The 17858-nt window shown below is 50.5% G+C and overlaps 1 protein-coding gene across 1 annotated transcript; it reads left to right on the top strand.

Moving 5' to 3' along the window:
- The first annotated feature begins 4318 nt into the window (after window positions 1-4318).
- Window positions 4319-16265, top strand: Ccr7 (C-C motif chemokine receptor 7). Its single transcript, XM_052195904.1, has 3 exons — window positions 4319-4421; window positions 10632-10681; window positions 13676-16265. The coding sequence occupies exons 1-3, from the start codon at window positions 4412-4414 to the stop codon at window positions 14750-14752; spliced, it is 1137 nt and encodes a 378-aa protein (XP_052051864.1). The 5' UTR covers window positions 4319-4411; the 3' UTR covers window positions 14753-16265.
- Window positions 16266-17858: the final 1593 nt, after the last annotated feature.

Raw genomic sequence — 17858 nt, forward strand, 5'->3', positions numbered from 1 at the left:
AGCCTGTTTGTGGGTGATGTTCCTCTTTTCACATCGATCTCGAGTAATTGTGTCTTGTCATTCGTCTCACTTTGTGTTCCTTCGTCTTTTGGTCATGGAGTCTCACTCTGTAAGGTTGGCAGGTCCAGTTGTGGCAATCCTCCTGCCTCAGCTGCTTTTCTCCTCCTCCTTATCCTTTATGTTTTTTTTGTTTGTTTGTTTTTTGTTTTGTTTTGTTTTGTTTTGTTTGGATTTGGTTTTTTCGAGACAGGGTTTCTCTGTATAGCCCTGCTGTCCTGGAGCTCACTCTGTAGACCAGGCTGGCCTCGAACTCAGAAATCCACCTGCCTCTGCCTCCCAGAGTGCTGGGATTACAGGCGTGCACCACCACCGCCCGGCTCCTTATCCTTTATGTATACAGTGTTCTACCTCCATGTATGTCTGCAGGCCAGAAAAGGAATTGGTATTTGAGTGACCGGACACTGACCCTGATGGCCTTTGCCCTAGGACTTCCAGTCTTCAGAATCACAAGGAATTATATTTGCATTGTGTAGGTCACCCAGCCTGTGGTAGTTTATTATAACAGTTCAAAATAGGTTGCACACTCCATGTAAGCTTAGCAAGACCGAGGAGCATATGTGCTTGTCTTTGGATCAGCCCAGTCCATCACCACACCTAACACATAAGTGTATGTCAACTATGTGTTGGATGAAGGAATGAATAAGATAATTACTAAAACAAAACACATAGGGTTCTGGGGTGGGCAAGATGGTTTAATAAGTAAAGGTGCTTGCAGCCAAGCCTGACAACCTGAGTTCAATCCCAGGAGTGGACCAGATGGGAAGAGGAAACTAACTCCTGCAAGATGTCCTCTGTCCTCAACAAGTATGCTGTGGCACATGCCCACACATAGCTCCCTCCACCCCCCACCTCCGCCCTCCCTCATGCCTCAACATGAAAGCTCTCAGCTACTGCTCCCATACTGACTCCTGCCACCACCACCCCCAACCATGATGGATATGATGGTCATGGACTCACCCTCTGAGACTGTAAGCAAGCCCACAGTTACATGATTTCTTTTATAAGTTACCTTGGCCATGCTGTCTGTTCACAGGAATAGAAAGCTAAATACAGGGGTTGGGGATTTAGCTCAATGGTAGAGCACTTGCCCAGCAAGCGCAAGGCCCTGGGTTTGGTCCTCAGCTCTGTTAAAAAAAAAAAAAAAAAACCAAGGTAACTGAAAACTAAATACAACTAAATGATACATGTTCCCCTCAAAAAAAAAAAAAAAACCTTGCAAATAAATATTTATAGCAACAATACTCATGATAGCTAAATAGTAGAAACAATCCAAATAGCCAACTACTAGTCAATAAAACAAATATAATATATCCATACAATGGAATATTATTCAGCCATAGAAAGGAATGGAGAATCGAAACATATGCCATATAGATGAACCTAATTAAAAGAAGACAGATACAAGGGTTACATTGTGTTTACTTGTGTGAAATAATCAACAGAAACAAATCTACAGAAAGAAAGTAGGTCTGTGGCTAGGAGCGGCTATGTGCACAGGTGGAAAAGGACGTGGGAATCATCAGAAGTAAGGGCAGAGGAGATCTGACTGAAACATGATTCAAAATCTACCACGGTGAATAAATGCCATGACTATATAAACACCATGGGAACATCTACTTTAAAAGAATAAATGTGGGGACTGAAGAGACGGCTCAGTTAAGGGCACTTGATGAAGAGGAGCCAGGTTCGGTTCCCAGCACCCACATGTCAGCCCACAACCACCTATAACTCCAGTTCCAGAGGATCTGATGCCCTCTTCTGACCACCACAGGGGGTATACATAGATGCATTCAGGCAAACACTCATACACATCAAATAAAATTTAATGAAGCCGGGCGGTGGTGACGCACACCTGTAATCCCAGCACTTTGGGAGGCAGAGGCAGGCGGATTTCAGCCTGGTCTACAGAGTGAACTCAAGGACAGCCAGGGCTATACAGAGAAACCCTGTCTCGAAAAAACCAAATCCAAAAAAAAAAAAAAAGTTAATGAATCTTTTTAAAATGTGAATTTAGAGATGAACTATATCTAAATAAAGCTGTTTTCTTTAAAAAAAAAAAGAAGGAAAGAAGAAAGAAAGAAAGAAAGAAAGAAAGAAAGAAAGAAAGAAAGAAAGAAAGAAAGAAAGAAAGAAAAAAAGAAAACACAAAAGAATCCCTTTCTTTCAACCTGTCAGTAGATCCTCATGGCCAGTTCTCCCCAGAAGCTAGAGGAAAGTTGTCTGGAAAATGTAGTCCCTATATGCCAAGCAGAACAAGGGTATCAAGGGAGTTCTTAAAGGGTTATGTTGTCATGGCAACTGTTTTTAACTATTTATTTACTTTGTTTATCATCTATCTATGATCCATCTATCTATTTATCTAATGTCTGAGGGAAATTGGGTGTGGTCTATGAGTAAGTACACTATCACTGTCTTCAGACACACCAGAAGAGGGCATGGGATCCCATTACAGATGGTTGTAAGCCAACTGTGGTTGCTGGGAATTGAACTCAGGACCTCTGGAAGAGCCATCAGTGCTCTTACCCACTGAGCCATCTCTCCAGTCCCCTATTTTTAACTATTTAATACAGAAGCAAGGTTAAGTCATTCTGAATTCCATGTCAGGTACTGTCTCTCACTGAACTGTCTACAATCAGTGGCTAGAGATAAAAAATTTACAGGTGTCTCTCCTGGCAATGGAACATTTAGATATCTGCTCTAGAACTCATGCCCCCCACAGTCCCCACATGATCTCTATGCTTACTTTAAACCTACCTATTGGACTGAGGAGGTGGCTTAGTGACTATCAGAGAATTGCCCCACAAACAGGAGAAACTGAGTCCAAGTCCCAGAACCCACATAAGCAGCTTGGCAGTAGCATGAGCATCCATCATTCCAGCACTCCCTGAAGGAGATGGGAAGCAGAGACAAGAGTCCCCACATTGAGAAGGCCAGCTCACCTTAGTATAGAATGGGACATATGACAAAGACACGGTGCCTCCAACAGAATGGAAGAAGGCTGACACCTGAAGTTGTCTCTGATCTTCACATGTGCAGTGGCAAAAAATTCCCACATTCATGCACATGTGTGTGTATGTCTCTCTCTCTCTCTCTCTCTCTCACACACACACACACACACACACACACACAATTTAGCATTCTCCCTGTGAGGGAAATTGGGTGTGATTGCCATGCCTATAATGACAGCTGACAGCACAGAGGAGGCACAGGTAAGAAGATCAGAAGTCCAAGGTCATCACCATCTATGTTAAGAGTGTGAAACCAGCCTAAGTATATGATACATCAGACACTGTCTCAAAGAACACAAAATAAAATAAAAATGAAAACTAGGCTAGGTGTGGTGGCACACGACTCTAATCCCAGCATTTGGGAGGCAGAAGCAGGTGGAGCTCCGTGAGTTCGAAGCCAGCCTGGTCTACAGAACAAGTTCTAGGACAACCAGGGTACAGACAAACCCTTTCTCAAAATAAAATAAAATAAAATAAAATAAAATAAAATAAAATAAAATAAAATAGCTGGGCATGGTGGCACACATCTGTAATCCCAGCACTTGGGAGGCAGAGGCAGGCAGATTTCTGAGTTTGAGGCCAGCCTGGTTTACAGAGTGAGTTCCAGGACAGCCAGGGCTACACAGAGAAACCCTGACTCAAAAATAAAATAAAATAAAATAAAATAAAATAAAAAGCTCGTCATAGTGAACCTGTTTGGATAATGGCTTGGACTTGATTGTCCTCTCTGTTAATGGAGAAAGCCTATGGGCTACAGCACCCTCATATCTAGCATCTGGGTGCTGTGATGTTTAGCTTAAGTACTGAAAACAAACACTTAAACCTTCACTTCATGGTGAAGTGTCATTGAGGCCTTGCTGGCCGGACCATCCAACAGACCTCATCCCAGTCGAGCAGGTGGATGTCGGAGCTGCCGATGGCTGCTGATCAAGTTCATACTGAAAGGGAGACTTTTATTCAAAACCAAGAGAAGGATGCAGTACATCTCTGACTCCCCAGCCTCAGCCTAGCTCACCCCACAGCTGCCACCCAGGCACTGGGCACTCACAGATGGAAGCAGCTACTCCCTGAGACTCTGAAAGGTACTACCAGGGACTTTCTGAATGCAAACGACTCAGTGATTCAAGATCCTATGACCGCTGAATGTGGTTATCACTCTTTTTATACCCTGTGGCCCAGGAAGACTCTGAGGGGTGGGGCAAGGGTGGGAGGGGCAGGGAAGAAGGTGGCTCCTAGAATAACTTAAAAGGGGCTCTTACCACTTCCTCCTCAGACAGGGGTAGCTGGAGACAAGAGTCACAAGCACAGTCTGCCTGTGCGACTTCAACTGCCCAGAAATCATCATGGACCCGAGTGAGTACGCTTTCTCACGAGAGAAGTCAACTTTTGACTCTAGGCAATGGGCATGGGTTGTGGGTAGAGGTCGTGACGGGGAGTTTCCAGAGAAATCAGGGCAGTTGGTGTGAACTGGTGGCTGCTTTCAGAGAATGCCATCTCACTGGCCCCGAGAGGATGTACAGGTATCCACACCTGTTTCAGACCCAGGGAAGGGAACAGGTGTGGATACCAAGACAAACACAGGGAGTGAAGTTGGGGTCCTCTCAAGTGGCAGGGAATGAACAGTGTGGCAGACTGACCTTGTTAACCTGGATAGAACAGGTTCTCAGCTGGTGGTGGTGGTGGGTGATATTCTCTGGTACCTTTGGGGACTAAGAAAATTCTCCTTAAAGAGTTCAGGTCACCCTCTCTGGGTCCCTCCTTTCTCTCCTGTTAAACCAGGATCTGAATCCCCATGCTCATGGAATTATAAAAAGGAGTGAATTGATGCGAACCGTGCTGTGCATCATAGGATACAAATACAAGCTGCCACTTCTGTCTGTCTGTCTGTCTGCCTGTCTGTCTGTCATCTGTCTGTCTCCCTCTCCCTTTCTCCCTCCTTCTTACAGATCCCAGGCTTTGTGCCTCTTGCAGGTTAAAGAATCAATGACTAACATAAAATTGAGTGACCCAGGAGGCATTCCACATAGAGACGCTGTAGCCAGACCTCCTAGCGTGGTACAGCCCCTAAAACAAAGCCCACACATCGCAGCCCTCTCTATAACAAGCTATTCTTCCAGCTGAGCCTCGGTGTCGACTACAGCCAAGTGCCAAGGGGAGTTCCAGGAGGCACTGAGTGGCTAGACCGGCTCCAGACACCCCAGTTACACATCTTAAATCTCGGCTGCAGAGTCAGACCCGGCTGGGGCTCAAGGGGCCAAGTTCCTAGAGGGTTCCGCTCACCAGCGAGTAAAGCAGCACTGTGGCCTCAAAGCCACAAGGGCTTGACTTTAAAAAGTGAAGGTTCCCTGGTGCTGCCCTCACACCCCTCCCAGCCACACCACAGCCAGCCGCATCTTGATCTCTGTCTCTCCTGCCCAGCATGCATTGCACCCTGGATCTGGATGCAGCTGTGGAAGGTATAAGGTGAGGACCAACTCTGCTAGCTATGAACTCACAGGAAGCAGAGTTTTGTTCTTACACCTCTGTCTCAGATGTTTTGGGTGTAAATAGAAAATGTTGATGGGAGGGAGGGATGGATGGATGGATGGATGGATGGATGGATGGATGTGTAGATGGATAGATGGATAGAATCAGCCTCTCTAAGTACATTTTAGAATTCAAATATCTATCTATTCCAGCTTCTCCTCCCACCTGCCTGCTTTCTAAGCCTATACCCTAGATATCTACCTCCACCAGCCATAGTCCCAGAGTACCCTCACCATTCACCAAAGACCTTCTCTGCCTTCCTAAAAAGTGACTCCCAGAATAGAGGAAAGGTTCTGAATTTACAGAGCTCGCCAATTTCCATGGTGTAAATTTGACCACCCCAACTGACCTCAGTCGGCCCATTAAAGGTATAAATGCTTTAACCCAAAAAGGAGACAGACACTTGCCTTCCTTGGCACTGGGATGCTATAGAGTCTCTCCTGAACTGTGTTTGAGGATGCTAAACCCATGGCTTTGGTACAGGGGGCGGGGCAAACTCGGGTCCTAGAAGAAGGGATAGTCTTGCTTTCTTACTCAACTTAAAAAGCAGCCCAGTAGCTAACTTTGAAATGCTGGTGTGAGGGGAAACTGCTTAAGAACCTTTGCTCAAAACAGGCTCCAGCGCCGTTGGAAGGACGGGTGGGCCACAAACAAGCTGTTTTTCATTCTTTGTCTACCCAGCAACGACAGGAGGTGGGTGAGAGGGGCCGGGTTTCTGTTATACAAAATGAAAAACCAGGGCTGAGCCGGCCTCTTTCATGATTTGAATGAGCAGCTCTGATGTGCCCTTCCCACCTTCAAGAACTGGGACCACAGATCTCAGCACAACTTCTCAAAATCAGAGATAAGGGGGAGAGGGGTGAGGGGGGTGGGGGGTGGGAGACGAACCCATGAGAGACTCGTGTCTCACAGCTCAGCCGTAGATGGTGGCAGAAGGGAATTCTGGGTCAGTCTGGTGTGGCCCTCCAGAAACCTGGCAGCAGAGAATGACACTGGAGCCCAGGGTAGCTAGGAGAAAACTCACCCCTTTGCGTGGCATTGTCTCCCAGTCTTCTGTGTCGCTCATTGAGAATGTTTTGAATGCAAAGTCTGGTGGGGAGAGCAGCGTGTATGTCAACACGCAACACCAACAGTGAGACACAGCACTCCCTGAGGAGGCGTGAGGACAAGATTCAAAAACAAAAAGCAAAGCTGTGAACATGTGTCCGGAAAACATTGAAGTTGTGTTTTGAAGGGTGTGTAGAAGTTGTCAAACCAAATAAAGAAGGGCCAGGATGTGGCCGGACCCTCAGTCTCTACAGCCAACAAAGTAAATGAGGGACCTGAGAGTCAGGAATGTGGTTGACACACATGCTGGAGACCCTGAGTTTGTAGCCTCAGAACTCTGAGTTTAAAAGCTGGGTGTAGCAGTGTGCGTAAGTACCAGGCTTACAGAGGCAGGAATCATAGGGCTCGCTGGCCAGTCAGTCTTCAGAATTGGCAAACTCCAGGTTCAATGAGAGACACTGATGTCACCCTTTGGCCCCCGTATGGCTATGCACCCATACATACATGCGCACACACCTTGGGCTCATAGTCAGTCAGCTCTGGTGAAGGCAATAGAGCACCAAGAAAGAGGAAAATGGGCTGGAGAGATAGCTCAGCGGTTAAGAGCACTGACTGCTCTTCCAGAGGTCCTGAGTTCAATTCCCAGCAACCCCACAGGAGGCTCACAACCATCTGTAATGGGATCTGATGGGGGAAATGTAGGCTGACGGGAGTCAGGGAATGTAGATGTGCCAAGAAGCCAGCCAGGCTGGGGTGATCCTTATAGTTCTGTGTGACAACATCAGGTAGTCTGTACATGATCCTAAAAAGAATGGGAACCAGCAAAGGTCCCCCTGCCCTTTTCCAAATAAATGGGCAAATAGATGAAATGTGTGTTTTGGAAGGAGTGGTAAACAACAGATCCTTGTATCAGGACAGAGGAGGGACCAATGTCAAGAGATGGAGGTGTGGAAGCAACAGAAATGAGTGGCCAGAGGCAGTAGAGAGAGTAAGGATCGCCTTGGTCTCTGGAGGACCCTCTGCACCCGAGGCTCATCAGAGATGTCCTGTGACTCAGCCGTGAGAGCCCAGGCTAGACATCCCCTTCCCATCTGATCAATTTTCTAGTAGCTCCGTGAACCCACACAAACGCCTTAACATCTCTTGGGCCTCTGTTTCCTAGAATAGAGGAGGAATCACAGTAACTTACAAGATGTTATGAGGGGGAGAAACTTAGGGAGAGGGGCTAGGAGTGAGTTTTCCAGGGCCAGAAAGCTGGGTGCCCTCAGGGAAGCCTTGTGTTGGTGGTTTCTCACGAGGGGCTGATTGTGGGCCTTATACAGTATCCATGAGGACGGGATAGCAGTACCTGTCCACATGTGGACAGTGCACTTCACTGAGAACTCTGTGAGTACCAACCGTGTCACTGAGTGACAGAGTTGGTACCCTAATAACAGGATCCCACCAGCTCTCACATCCCTGCCTTCTATCTGCTCTCTGGATCCCTGCTTCTGCCTCCACCCTCTGTCATGTCCCCTACAGTGGCTAAAAAGGTCCAGAGAGGAAACCGGTTGAAGTGTCTCTTGGGCCCAGATGATAGGCAGCCATGGTTTTCTGGGCAGCCTGGAGGGTCTGGGGGAATGAACAAATGGGAGTTTTAGGACCTAAGCAGGAGATGGCTTCCCAGGCTGGGAGGTGGGGGGAGGGGAGGGAGATGGGGGAAGGGTTTGGAGAGTGTCAGGCTGGAGTGCTAGGGAGTTTTCCTTTCATCATAATCATTCTGCAAACCCGAGAGCTCAGGAAACACCCAGTACCTCAACCAAGAGCTCCTCAAAATTGGCATTCCCAGCGGCTGTAGCTCAAGAGTGGTTGCTTTCTGACTGTTGAGCCATCTGACTCACTGCCCCTGACCAGGTACCTGTCACCACATGTTCAAATTCCCCCAAATTCTCCTGTTAAGTGCCTTAAAAATGGCCTGTCCTGGACCTACAGGACCCTGGCTCACCCACCCATCCACCACCCCCCTAACTACCACCACCCCTACTCCATATCGAGCATCCCTGGAATGAGACATCAATTTTATTCACATACCCGAAAGCCCCTCCCCCACAGCGACTGGAAAAAAAAAAAAAAAAAAAAACCTGGGACAGGACCCAGAGTAAAACAGAAACAGTTCTTGTTCCTCAGGGGTTTCTCTCGCCGTCCCTGACAGTCAGATTGGGCTTTCTCTACATTAACCGAAAGCTGTTGACGGATTGAAAGAAACCTCGAACGCTGAACCCTGAAATGAGTCAGGGAAGGGCGGGCTGAGCATCAGACCCTGACAATCGCATGGTTAAGAATGGACATGTGACCTCAAGTTCGGGGGGGGGGGGGGGGGGGGTGGTGTGGGGGAAACGCCAGAGGTAATTCAGTTAGAGGGGGGGTGTGTATAAGAGAGATGATCTGTGAAGCCACAAGCCACGTGGTGATGGTCCCCCTCCTGTCTCCAAATGTTCGAGTACAAGCTGATGCTAAGGGGTGGTGGCTGACTGTCCCCAGAAAAAGATGGAGCTGGTGAGGCAGGGACTTTGAGCAGACGACTGGAGGCGTGAGCCACATGCTTAGCCTAAGTGTCTCTCTATGTGTGCCGCTAGGATTTAGATTTATAGCTAGAGATTTAAGAGGGAGGCACGATAGGAATAGAGGGCAGAGTTATGCTTTCATAAGACGTGCTTACATAGCATGAAGGAGAATATGGAGAAGGGGAAAACGTTTGTCTGGGAGGCCTGATGCCCTTCCTGCTATACGCACGGCCAAGCTTAGACTCCTCAGCCTGAAGCACATGTCGGGTACCCTAGGTGTCATGTAGCTCAGAATCCAGCAGGTGGTGCTATGGCCAAGGACACACGATGTCTGCGTTTGTACTGCTTCCTTGGCCTCCAGAGGGCCCCCCCCCCCAGCCTCCTGAAGATAGGTTCAGGGGAACAAAGTCCTACTATGGACTTGACTTTCCTGTGGATCTGAGGAACTGGGACTCAAGGGCTGGGGCTGGTGTCAGTAACAAAGACCATCAATCCAAAAAAACAAAACAAAACAAAACAAAACAAACAAGCCGGGCTGTGGTGGCCAGCGCCTGTAATTCCATCACTCTGGGAGGCAGAGGCAGGATTTCTGAGTTCAAGGCCAGCCTGGTCTACAGAATGAGTTCCAGGACAGCCAGGGTTACACTGAGACCTTGTCTTGAAAAAACCAAAATCCAAAAACAAAACAAAACAAAGAAGGCGAATCGAGGGTCTCCGGGTGCGGGGAGGGAAATATGTGGGGGGAGGGGACATAAGTTGTCTACATACATTACTTTTCCAGTTGTTCTTTTGCATAACTGTCAGGAGGACATACAGTCCAGGCTAGCCCAAGGCTCAGCTCCGAGCAGAATGAGGAGCTGTCCCTGGCGTATGCAGGCTTGTTCTAAACAATCAATGGTCTCTGTCTGCAGAGCATTCGAAAACAAGTTGAGGGGAGAAACCAGATTCCCATTTCCCTAGTTCCTCCCTTAGAACATTTGTGAGGCTTCACATGTGGGCGTCCATGCCCCTGGCCATCGAGGCAGTGTTGGACATGTGTGCACACACCCTGACCACCACAGGGCTCTGTGTCATGTGGAATGGGAAGGGGGGGGGGGACTCAGGACCCTGTGTAGGACCAGCAGTCTAGAGGGGTTATTGGGGTACAGTGGATACTGCAAACCAGCAGCAGCCTAGACCGGCCAGGGCTGGAGGAGGGGAGGGGCGGCTGTTCTGCTTCTTTTCCAGACCTGGGAGTAGAAGTGGAAGGGAGGGAGGTGAGGCCTGGGATGCTGGGCAGCAGGCCAGGTGTTCAAACACACACTCTGGTTCTGATGTTCTCTTTCAGCAAGCTCGAGGTGCCCGGAGCCTGGGCTGAAAGTTCCCTATGGCGCCCCTGCCCCACCCCCTTTCCTTAATAACAGAGCACTTTTACAGGCAGTAACATCATCTCCTTTGTCTCCTATAGGGAAACCCAGGAGAAATGCGCTGGCGGTGGCTCTCCTTGTCATTTTCCAGGTGAGGCTTCCTGCCAGGGTGAGAGCTCTCTTCCCTCTTCCCTCCCCAGCTGGGAGTGCTGGGACATAAACAGCCGGATAGAAGGAAAGTCTAGACACAAACCCACCTGCAGGTCATTAAGCTGCTGGCCCCTCCCTCCTGGTGGGTGCACAGGGGGCAGGCATTCCATGGACTTCCAACTGTCCCCCTTTTCATTAAGCCCAGGGAGGTGTAACCTACCCTCACCTTCTTCTCTCCAACTCCCACCTCCTCCCCCCAGGAGACAGAAAGAGTATCTGAGATCTTACAAGGCTTAGAGGGGCCTGGATTTGCACATAGGTACACCATCAGCGAGCTGAGAAAAGGACCCTCGCTCCGGTGCTCTGGTAACTCTCCAGTCGCCCACAGCTGCCTCCTCTTGCCTTTCAGCCCAAGGGTCTCCATGTAATCTCATTCTGTTTTCCTTCATGAAATAGAAAAGCCATCTGGCGTGCCTGTGAGGAGAGGGGAGAGAGATCGGGTGGAGCCCGAGACCCGGTGGGGAGGATGGCGAAGGGGAGGGGGGTGTCTGAATTCTGCAGAGCAAAGAGCCCACTTCCCAGTGCTCCATCCTGTGTCCCAGCAATGGAGGCAGAGGTGTGCCTCGCCAACCACCAGAGTTAGGAGAAATTCTTAGAGTCAGATTTCCTCGATTGGGGTGGGACTCTCTCAAGGTGGGGAATGCTTCAGAATTGGACTTTCCCCCAAGTCCGGAAGCCGGAGGGGCAGCTTTCCAGGCGCTCAGGCCAGACAGGCCCCAGGCTGGGCACTGTTCCCCAAACCCCTCTCAGAGGCCCCCTGGAGCTTGGGCTGCAGCCCTTAGCCTGGCCCCTCCCCCTACCACCACCACTCTCCCCACCCCCCACCCCCCACCTCCTGTACTGCTGGTTGGAAGGCCAGAGAAGGGTAAAGACATCTGTGACTGGTTTTTGTCTTTCACTTGGGGGAGGGGGGAGTTCAGACAGGGCCGGATGTGGTGGGGCTGTGGGCTGCAGAGGCGGCAGGCTTGGGGGAAGGGGTGTTGAGCAGGAGGGAGAGGAGAAGGGGGGTTGATGTGGGAGCATACTTCATAGAAGCTAGGAGTTCTGACCTCCAAAAGGTCTACAAGCCCTTTAAGCCCCTGGGGCCCGCAGACAGTCATGAGGAGCCGAGGATAACTAACCTCTCCCCAGGCTGCAGTCACACCTGGACCAGGGAAACAAGGTTGCTATGGACTCCTCTTCTCAAGTTAGCAATGCCCCAAGACAAGGCCCCTGAGCATCACTCTGTCCTTAACCCTGTTGGCAGGCTCACAACGGTGATCTGTGGATTGCCACCGAATGGCTGAAAGTCTCCTACCCAGAGAAGGAACCCTGAGCTTCCCAAAGTGGGCCTTCAAACCACCCCACCCCCTCCCATCTGTGGTGGTCCATCTATCACACACAGGCAGGCAGGCAGCAGGCACCCCCTCCATTGATAAAAATCACAGCAGCTGCTAAACCTTCCCCCCACACGCACCCTGCAGCCCTGCAAAGGGGCTAAAAAAAGCCCAGAACAGCTGAGCCCTGCTGATTGGGATCTGCCGGAAGAGAGGCAAAGAGGTGTGGGAAGAGGGTGGGAACACAGAGGGAGAGTGGGGGAAAGAGAGCCTCTTCCTTCCAGGGGCACAAGCGGCCATAGGAAGGCCGGTACGTTTACCCGAGCGCTATCCCACAGGCCCTACATTTGTGTATATGCTATCTGTGTGTGGTGGGCACCATGGAACCATGAAAAATCTGTGTCTCTTATTGGTGGTCCACAGTCATAGAGGCGGTCTCTCAACTGAGAGAGCTTTGATCTTCTCTTCCTGCTTCAGACCTTCCTCAACCTTGACCCTAACACAGGGTTTGTTTGTGTTTTTTTTTTTTTCCCTCGAAAGCTGAGGCATTTTTGTAGTCCCCCTAAAACACTGCTCTGGGACCTAAAAGAGACTCCAGAAGAAAGATGTACTTCCCCCCCCACCCCACATCACAGCCCTGCCTTACAGTAAGATAAACCCTGTAGACAAAAAGGGGAACCAGAATAAGAGTCCCAAACCCCACAAAGGCCCAGCACAGGAGTCACGATTTGCCTCCGTCTCCCCGACACAGAGGAGATGTGTGTTTCCCAGCTCAGGCTCAGCAGACCCCAAAGCCCTAGATTATCCCAGTCCGCCATCACTGGGGATGAGACCAGATGTCCCAAGAGTTGACAAAATCAGACCTCTGCTCCTGATGATTAGAAATGCAGACTTCTGGCTCTGCCTCAGTCTATACATTGGGACATACGTTTTAACAAGATCCTCCCTGAGTAATTCATACATGTGCTAAAATCATTATTTACATTTTTGTTTTGTTTTTGGTCTTTTTAAACATTTATTTATTTATTTAACATATATGCGTATACTGTAACTATCTTCAGACACATGAGAAGAGGGCATGGGATCCCCTTATAGGTGGTTATGAGCCACCATGTAGTTGCTGAGAATTGAACCCAGGACCTCCAGAAGAGCAGTCCGTGTTCTTAACCTCTAAGCCATTACCCTCCAGCCTCTATTTAGGCTTATTTTATTTTATGGGTATAAATGTTTTGCTTGCATTCACATAAGTGCACCGCATGCATGCTTGCTGCTCGAGGAGGCATTGGGCATGAGAGCCCATGGAACTGGAATTACAGATGGCCACGAGGCATCGTGTGGGTGCTGGGAACCGAACCCCTTCTCTACAAGAGCATCATGTGCTCCCAACCCCTGAGCCAGTTCTCTAGCCCCACACGCTGAGGCTTAAGAGGTGTGAATTTCAAATCCAAGTCTCACTCAGGGTTTGAGGGAAAAAAAACAGATCATTTCCTGGGCTCCTCCTTCTGAGATGCCGACCCAAAGGGTCTTAAGGCCCTGAGAGTTTGGGAAAGAACCAAAGCCCCAAGCAATGTCCCCTAGATCCAGACTGCCAACTCAACAGGCGCTATCTTCCCCCTTAGGTGTGCTTCTGCCAAGATGAGGTCACAGATGACTACATTGGTGAGAACACCACGGTGGACTACACCCTGTACGAATCGGTGTGCTTCAAAAAGGATGTGCGGAACTTTAAGGCCTGGTTCCTGCCTCTCATGTACTCGGTGATCTGCTTCGTGGGCCTGCTAGGCAATGGGCTGGTGGTGCTCACATACATCTATTTCAAGAGGCTCAAGACCATGACGGATACCTACCTGCTCAATCTGGCCGTGGCGGACATCCTCTTCCTCACGGTCCTTCCCTTCTGGGCCTATAGCGAAGCCAAGTCCTGGATCTTCAGCGTCTACCTGTGTAAGAGCATCTTTGGCATCTACAAGTTAAGCTTCTTCAGCGGAATGCTACTGCTCTTGTGTATCAGCATTGACCGCTACGTGGCCATCGTCCAGGCCGTGTCGGCCCACCGCCACCGCGCCCGTGTGCTTCTCATCAGCAAGCTGTCCTGTGTGGGCATCTGGACGCTGGCCTTGTGCCTTTCCATCCCCGAGCTGCTCTACAGCGGCCTCCAGAAGAACAGTGGCGAGGACACGTGGAGATGCTCCCTCGTCAGTGCCCAGGTGGAGGCCTTGATCACCATCCAGGTGGCCCAGATGGTGGTCGGCTTCCTGGTGCCTATGCTGGCTATGAGTTTCTGCTACCTTGTGATCATCCGCACCCTGCTCCAGGCGCGAAACTTTGAGCGGAACAAGGCCATCAAGGTGATCATCGCTGTGGTGGTCGTCTTCATAGCCTTCCAGCTGCCCTACAATGGGGTGGTCCTGGCCCAGACCGTGGCCAATTTCAACATCACCAATAGCAGCTGCGAAACCAGCAAGCAGCTCAACATCGCCTATGATGTCACCTACAGTCTGGCCTCTGTCCGCTGCTGTGTCAACCCTTTCTTGTATGCCTTCATCGGCGTCAAGTTCCGCAGCGACCTCTTCAAGCTCTTCAAGGACTTGGGCTGCCTCAGCCAGGAACAGCTCCGGCAGTGGTCTTCCTGCCGGCACGTACGGAACACGTCCATGAGTATGGAGGCGGAGACCACCACCACCTTCTCCCCATAAGGGGTTCCCTGGCCCGGACTATAAGGACCTCTTCCGGTGCCTTAAGGTGGGGACTGAGCGCATGTGCATGGACTGGATCCACGGATGAGCTGCTGAGGGAAGAGCAGTTCTGGCCAGTCAGGTTGACATCAGGGCCGAAGAAACCGCTTAACCCCAACCCATGTATGCTACCTCAAGCAAGGTTCAAAAAGACATGACTGAGAAGTCAGTACTCAAGCCAGGCTGTCCACAAACCAGCAGACAAAAGTGAAAGTTGAGAGGCCCCGACACCTTCCGGAGTGAGGGATGTGGGGCCGGTAAACAGCCTGGTTGTAGAGTAGACTTTAGAGGCCTCTGAATGAACCTGCTTCTAGTGTACAGAGATGTCCCATAGATTCAAGGACAGAGGTCATCTCCATTGTTGCCAAGCCAACAAGAGGTGGCAACCTCTCTAAATGCTTCCACAGAGCACCCCTGCCCCACCCTTCTGCCTCGCAGCTGTTCTCCCCAGGAAGGGGAAGGTTTTCTGAGGGCCAGGCCACATCATCAGCCTGAACACAGTCCCAGCTGGGGCTCTGGAGGGCGATGACAAGTACTTGGGCCTCTCCACTCAGATGGGCACAAGCAGTAGGGAGAAAGGTCACAGAAATGAGAGAAGGTAACCCTGCTGGCTGACAAAGGCCAGCAGGCCACTTCTTTGTTTTCTGTCAGCAACAGAAACCTTTCTTCGTGTTCTGCTTTCGAGTCATACAAGCTCATATATTTTACTCAGAGGTAAATAAAAAAAATTTCCCTCGAGGAAACAACTTTGAAAGAAGGGAGAAAAATCCTTGGTAAGTGGCAAGTGAGTGAGCTTTTGGGTGATCCCCACACCCCACACCCCACACCCCACACCCCACACCCCACACCCCACACTCCAGCCTTCCTTTCTCAGCACTCAGAAACATGAGGTCACTGATCCTCTGAGGTGGAAACTGAGTGAAGACAGGATGTCTGTCCTGCACACACACACTTGCAGAGCCCGCGGGATGGGAGCCAGGCCCTTGCAGGCAGCAGTACACATGGGAGGCCACTCTGAGTAAAGATGGAAAGACCAGGTTGTCCCAGGAAACCCTGTGCCTGGGAACTCAGAGGACCCTGGGGGAGGGGGGGGGATGGAACACCTGCATCCTGCTGTGTCTGCTGTAACAGGATAGGCCGGAAAGAGGCCCAACTCTTGTCAGGCCCCTTCAGACTTGCACACACCCCTCTAAGAACGCCTGTTTGATGGGAAGCTCAGATAGAGGCCATGGCATTCTGGAGTAAAGGAGCTAGGAATGAGTCAGATGCCTCTGACGGGTTAGACTCTGCAGGGTGTTTGAGAGCTGGGACCACTCGGTTCCCTCCTTTCTAGCCACTAGTGACAGTAATTACTGTTACCGGCCTGACCCCTAAGCACCTCTGTAGTGCATGTCTTAGTCCATTCCTGTTTCCTGTAACAAAACACTGTGGTCTGCGTAACTTATATGCAATAGAAATCTATTTCTATTTCTCACCATTCTGGAAGTGAGACAAGTTCCACTCCAGTGTCTCCCGAGTCCGTTTATAAGGCATTAAATCAGGGTGGAGCCGTCATGGCCAGCCAGTTATCTCCCAACTGCCCCACCCTCCAATGCCCTCACCCTAGGGTTCAACTTCAAACATATGGCTGGCTATTGGAGGGACACACACATTCAAAAGAGAGCAGTGAGGAGAGAAGAGAGAGAGGACCAGACTCTGTCCCCCCCTCACCCCACCCCCCACAGGTCAAATGTCCCTGTCATTGTGTCCCAGTGTCTAACAATACCCCTAACTTCCCCAAGCCCAAGAGCTTGGTCCAAGCTATGATGTGTCTGAAGTCTTGGCACCCTAATCTCTCTGAGTCTGGAGGTGGGATGGGGGTGGGGCATGAGAGAGAGAGAGGTGAGAGATTCACCCAAAAACATAACTCCAATTTCCCCAAGAAAAAGGAAAACGGAGTCTGCTTCGCGACGATGTCCATTCTCTAAGCTTGTAACCACAGACACCCGTTACCCTCCTCCACAGGATGCATGGGGCTAGAAAGACTTTAACACAATCTGTCAGGCGGCCTGCAGGCCTGGAACTAGCACCCTGGGAGGAATGAGGCTGACTCAAGTGCAGTCAGCGTGCAGTGGCTTTCGGGATGCTGGTATTGAATATTAAAAAGGCTCAGCTGCGACTGCGTGACCACAGGCATGGGGCAAGAAGGCGATGACACTGACCACGGTCGGTCGTCCCCAAGAAGAACCTGCCAGAGTGCATGTGGGTGTAGCTCCTAATGAGGTTGCAGATGGGAAAACAGCCCTCGGTTCCTCCCAGGGAGGAATATAAGGGAGGGATCATGTAAGGGGAAGCTGGGCCAACCACACAAACACGCCGCCCTGGCCTCGGATACATTGCTCGAGTATAACTGGACGGCTCCAAATGTTTACAGAGACAATATAACCCCCAGCAATGTTAATTCCCCAACCTGCTGTGTCTCAGAAGTTCTAACCTCAGCCCCATGGACTGGCCTGACACCTAAGGCTGGCCCGATGCACCCTTGTGCCTATCTTGAGCTGAAGGGTGGTCCCCAGGATAGAAGAGGACACCCCACCCGAAGCCCACCCAGGTCTTCTTTCTCATTCTGCCCTTCTTGCCTGCTTCGTACAACAGTCCCATCCCCCTAAATCTGTGTCCCTTGCAGGGGGCCATTATTCTGCAACTGCCCCAGGCTCCTTCCATCCCATCAACAGTCCCTTGTCCATACCGTGCCCTGCCCCCTCCCCCCCCCGCCCCCCAGATCCTCCCTGGCTGTGACTCTAAGCCAAATAAGACATTCCCAGGCCATGAAACTGTCCTTTCTGCTGGAAGTGCTGAACCTTTAAGTTCACAGGTTTAACAAGCTGCTGGGGACCTCAGGAAGCAGGGGCTGACCCCTGTGGTCTCCAGACAGAGCAAGGAGCTGGCTCTTCTGAAGAGACTCAGCAGTGAGGGGAGGTTGCTTAAGCTGGCTGTGGAGCCTGAGGGTCTGGCGGAGTTGCCAAAGGGGGCCGGAGCCTGGCCCTCTCTGAGTCCCAGCCCTGCTGCTCCCCAGCTGTGTGACCTT

This window comes from Apodemus sylvaticus, chromosome 10 (assembly GCF_947179515.1).
Source record: "Apodemus sylvaticus chromosome 10, mApoSyl1.1, whole genome shotgun sequence".
In the NCBI taxonomy this organism is placed as follows: Eukaryota; Metazoa; Chordata; class Mammalia; order Rodentia; family Muridae; genus Apodemus; species Apodemus sylvaticus.

Coding starts and splice junctions, on each gene's coding strand:
- Ccr7 (XM_052195904.1), top strand. Junction 10,682..13,675: donor CTCTCCTTGTCATTTTCCAG/GTGAGGCTTCCT, acceptor CTTCCCCCTTAG/GTGTGCTTCTGCCAAGATGA.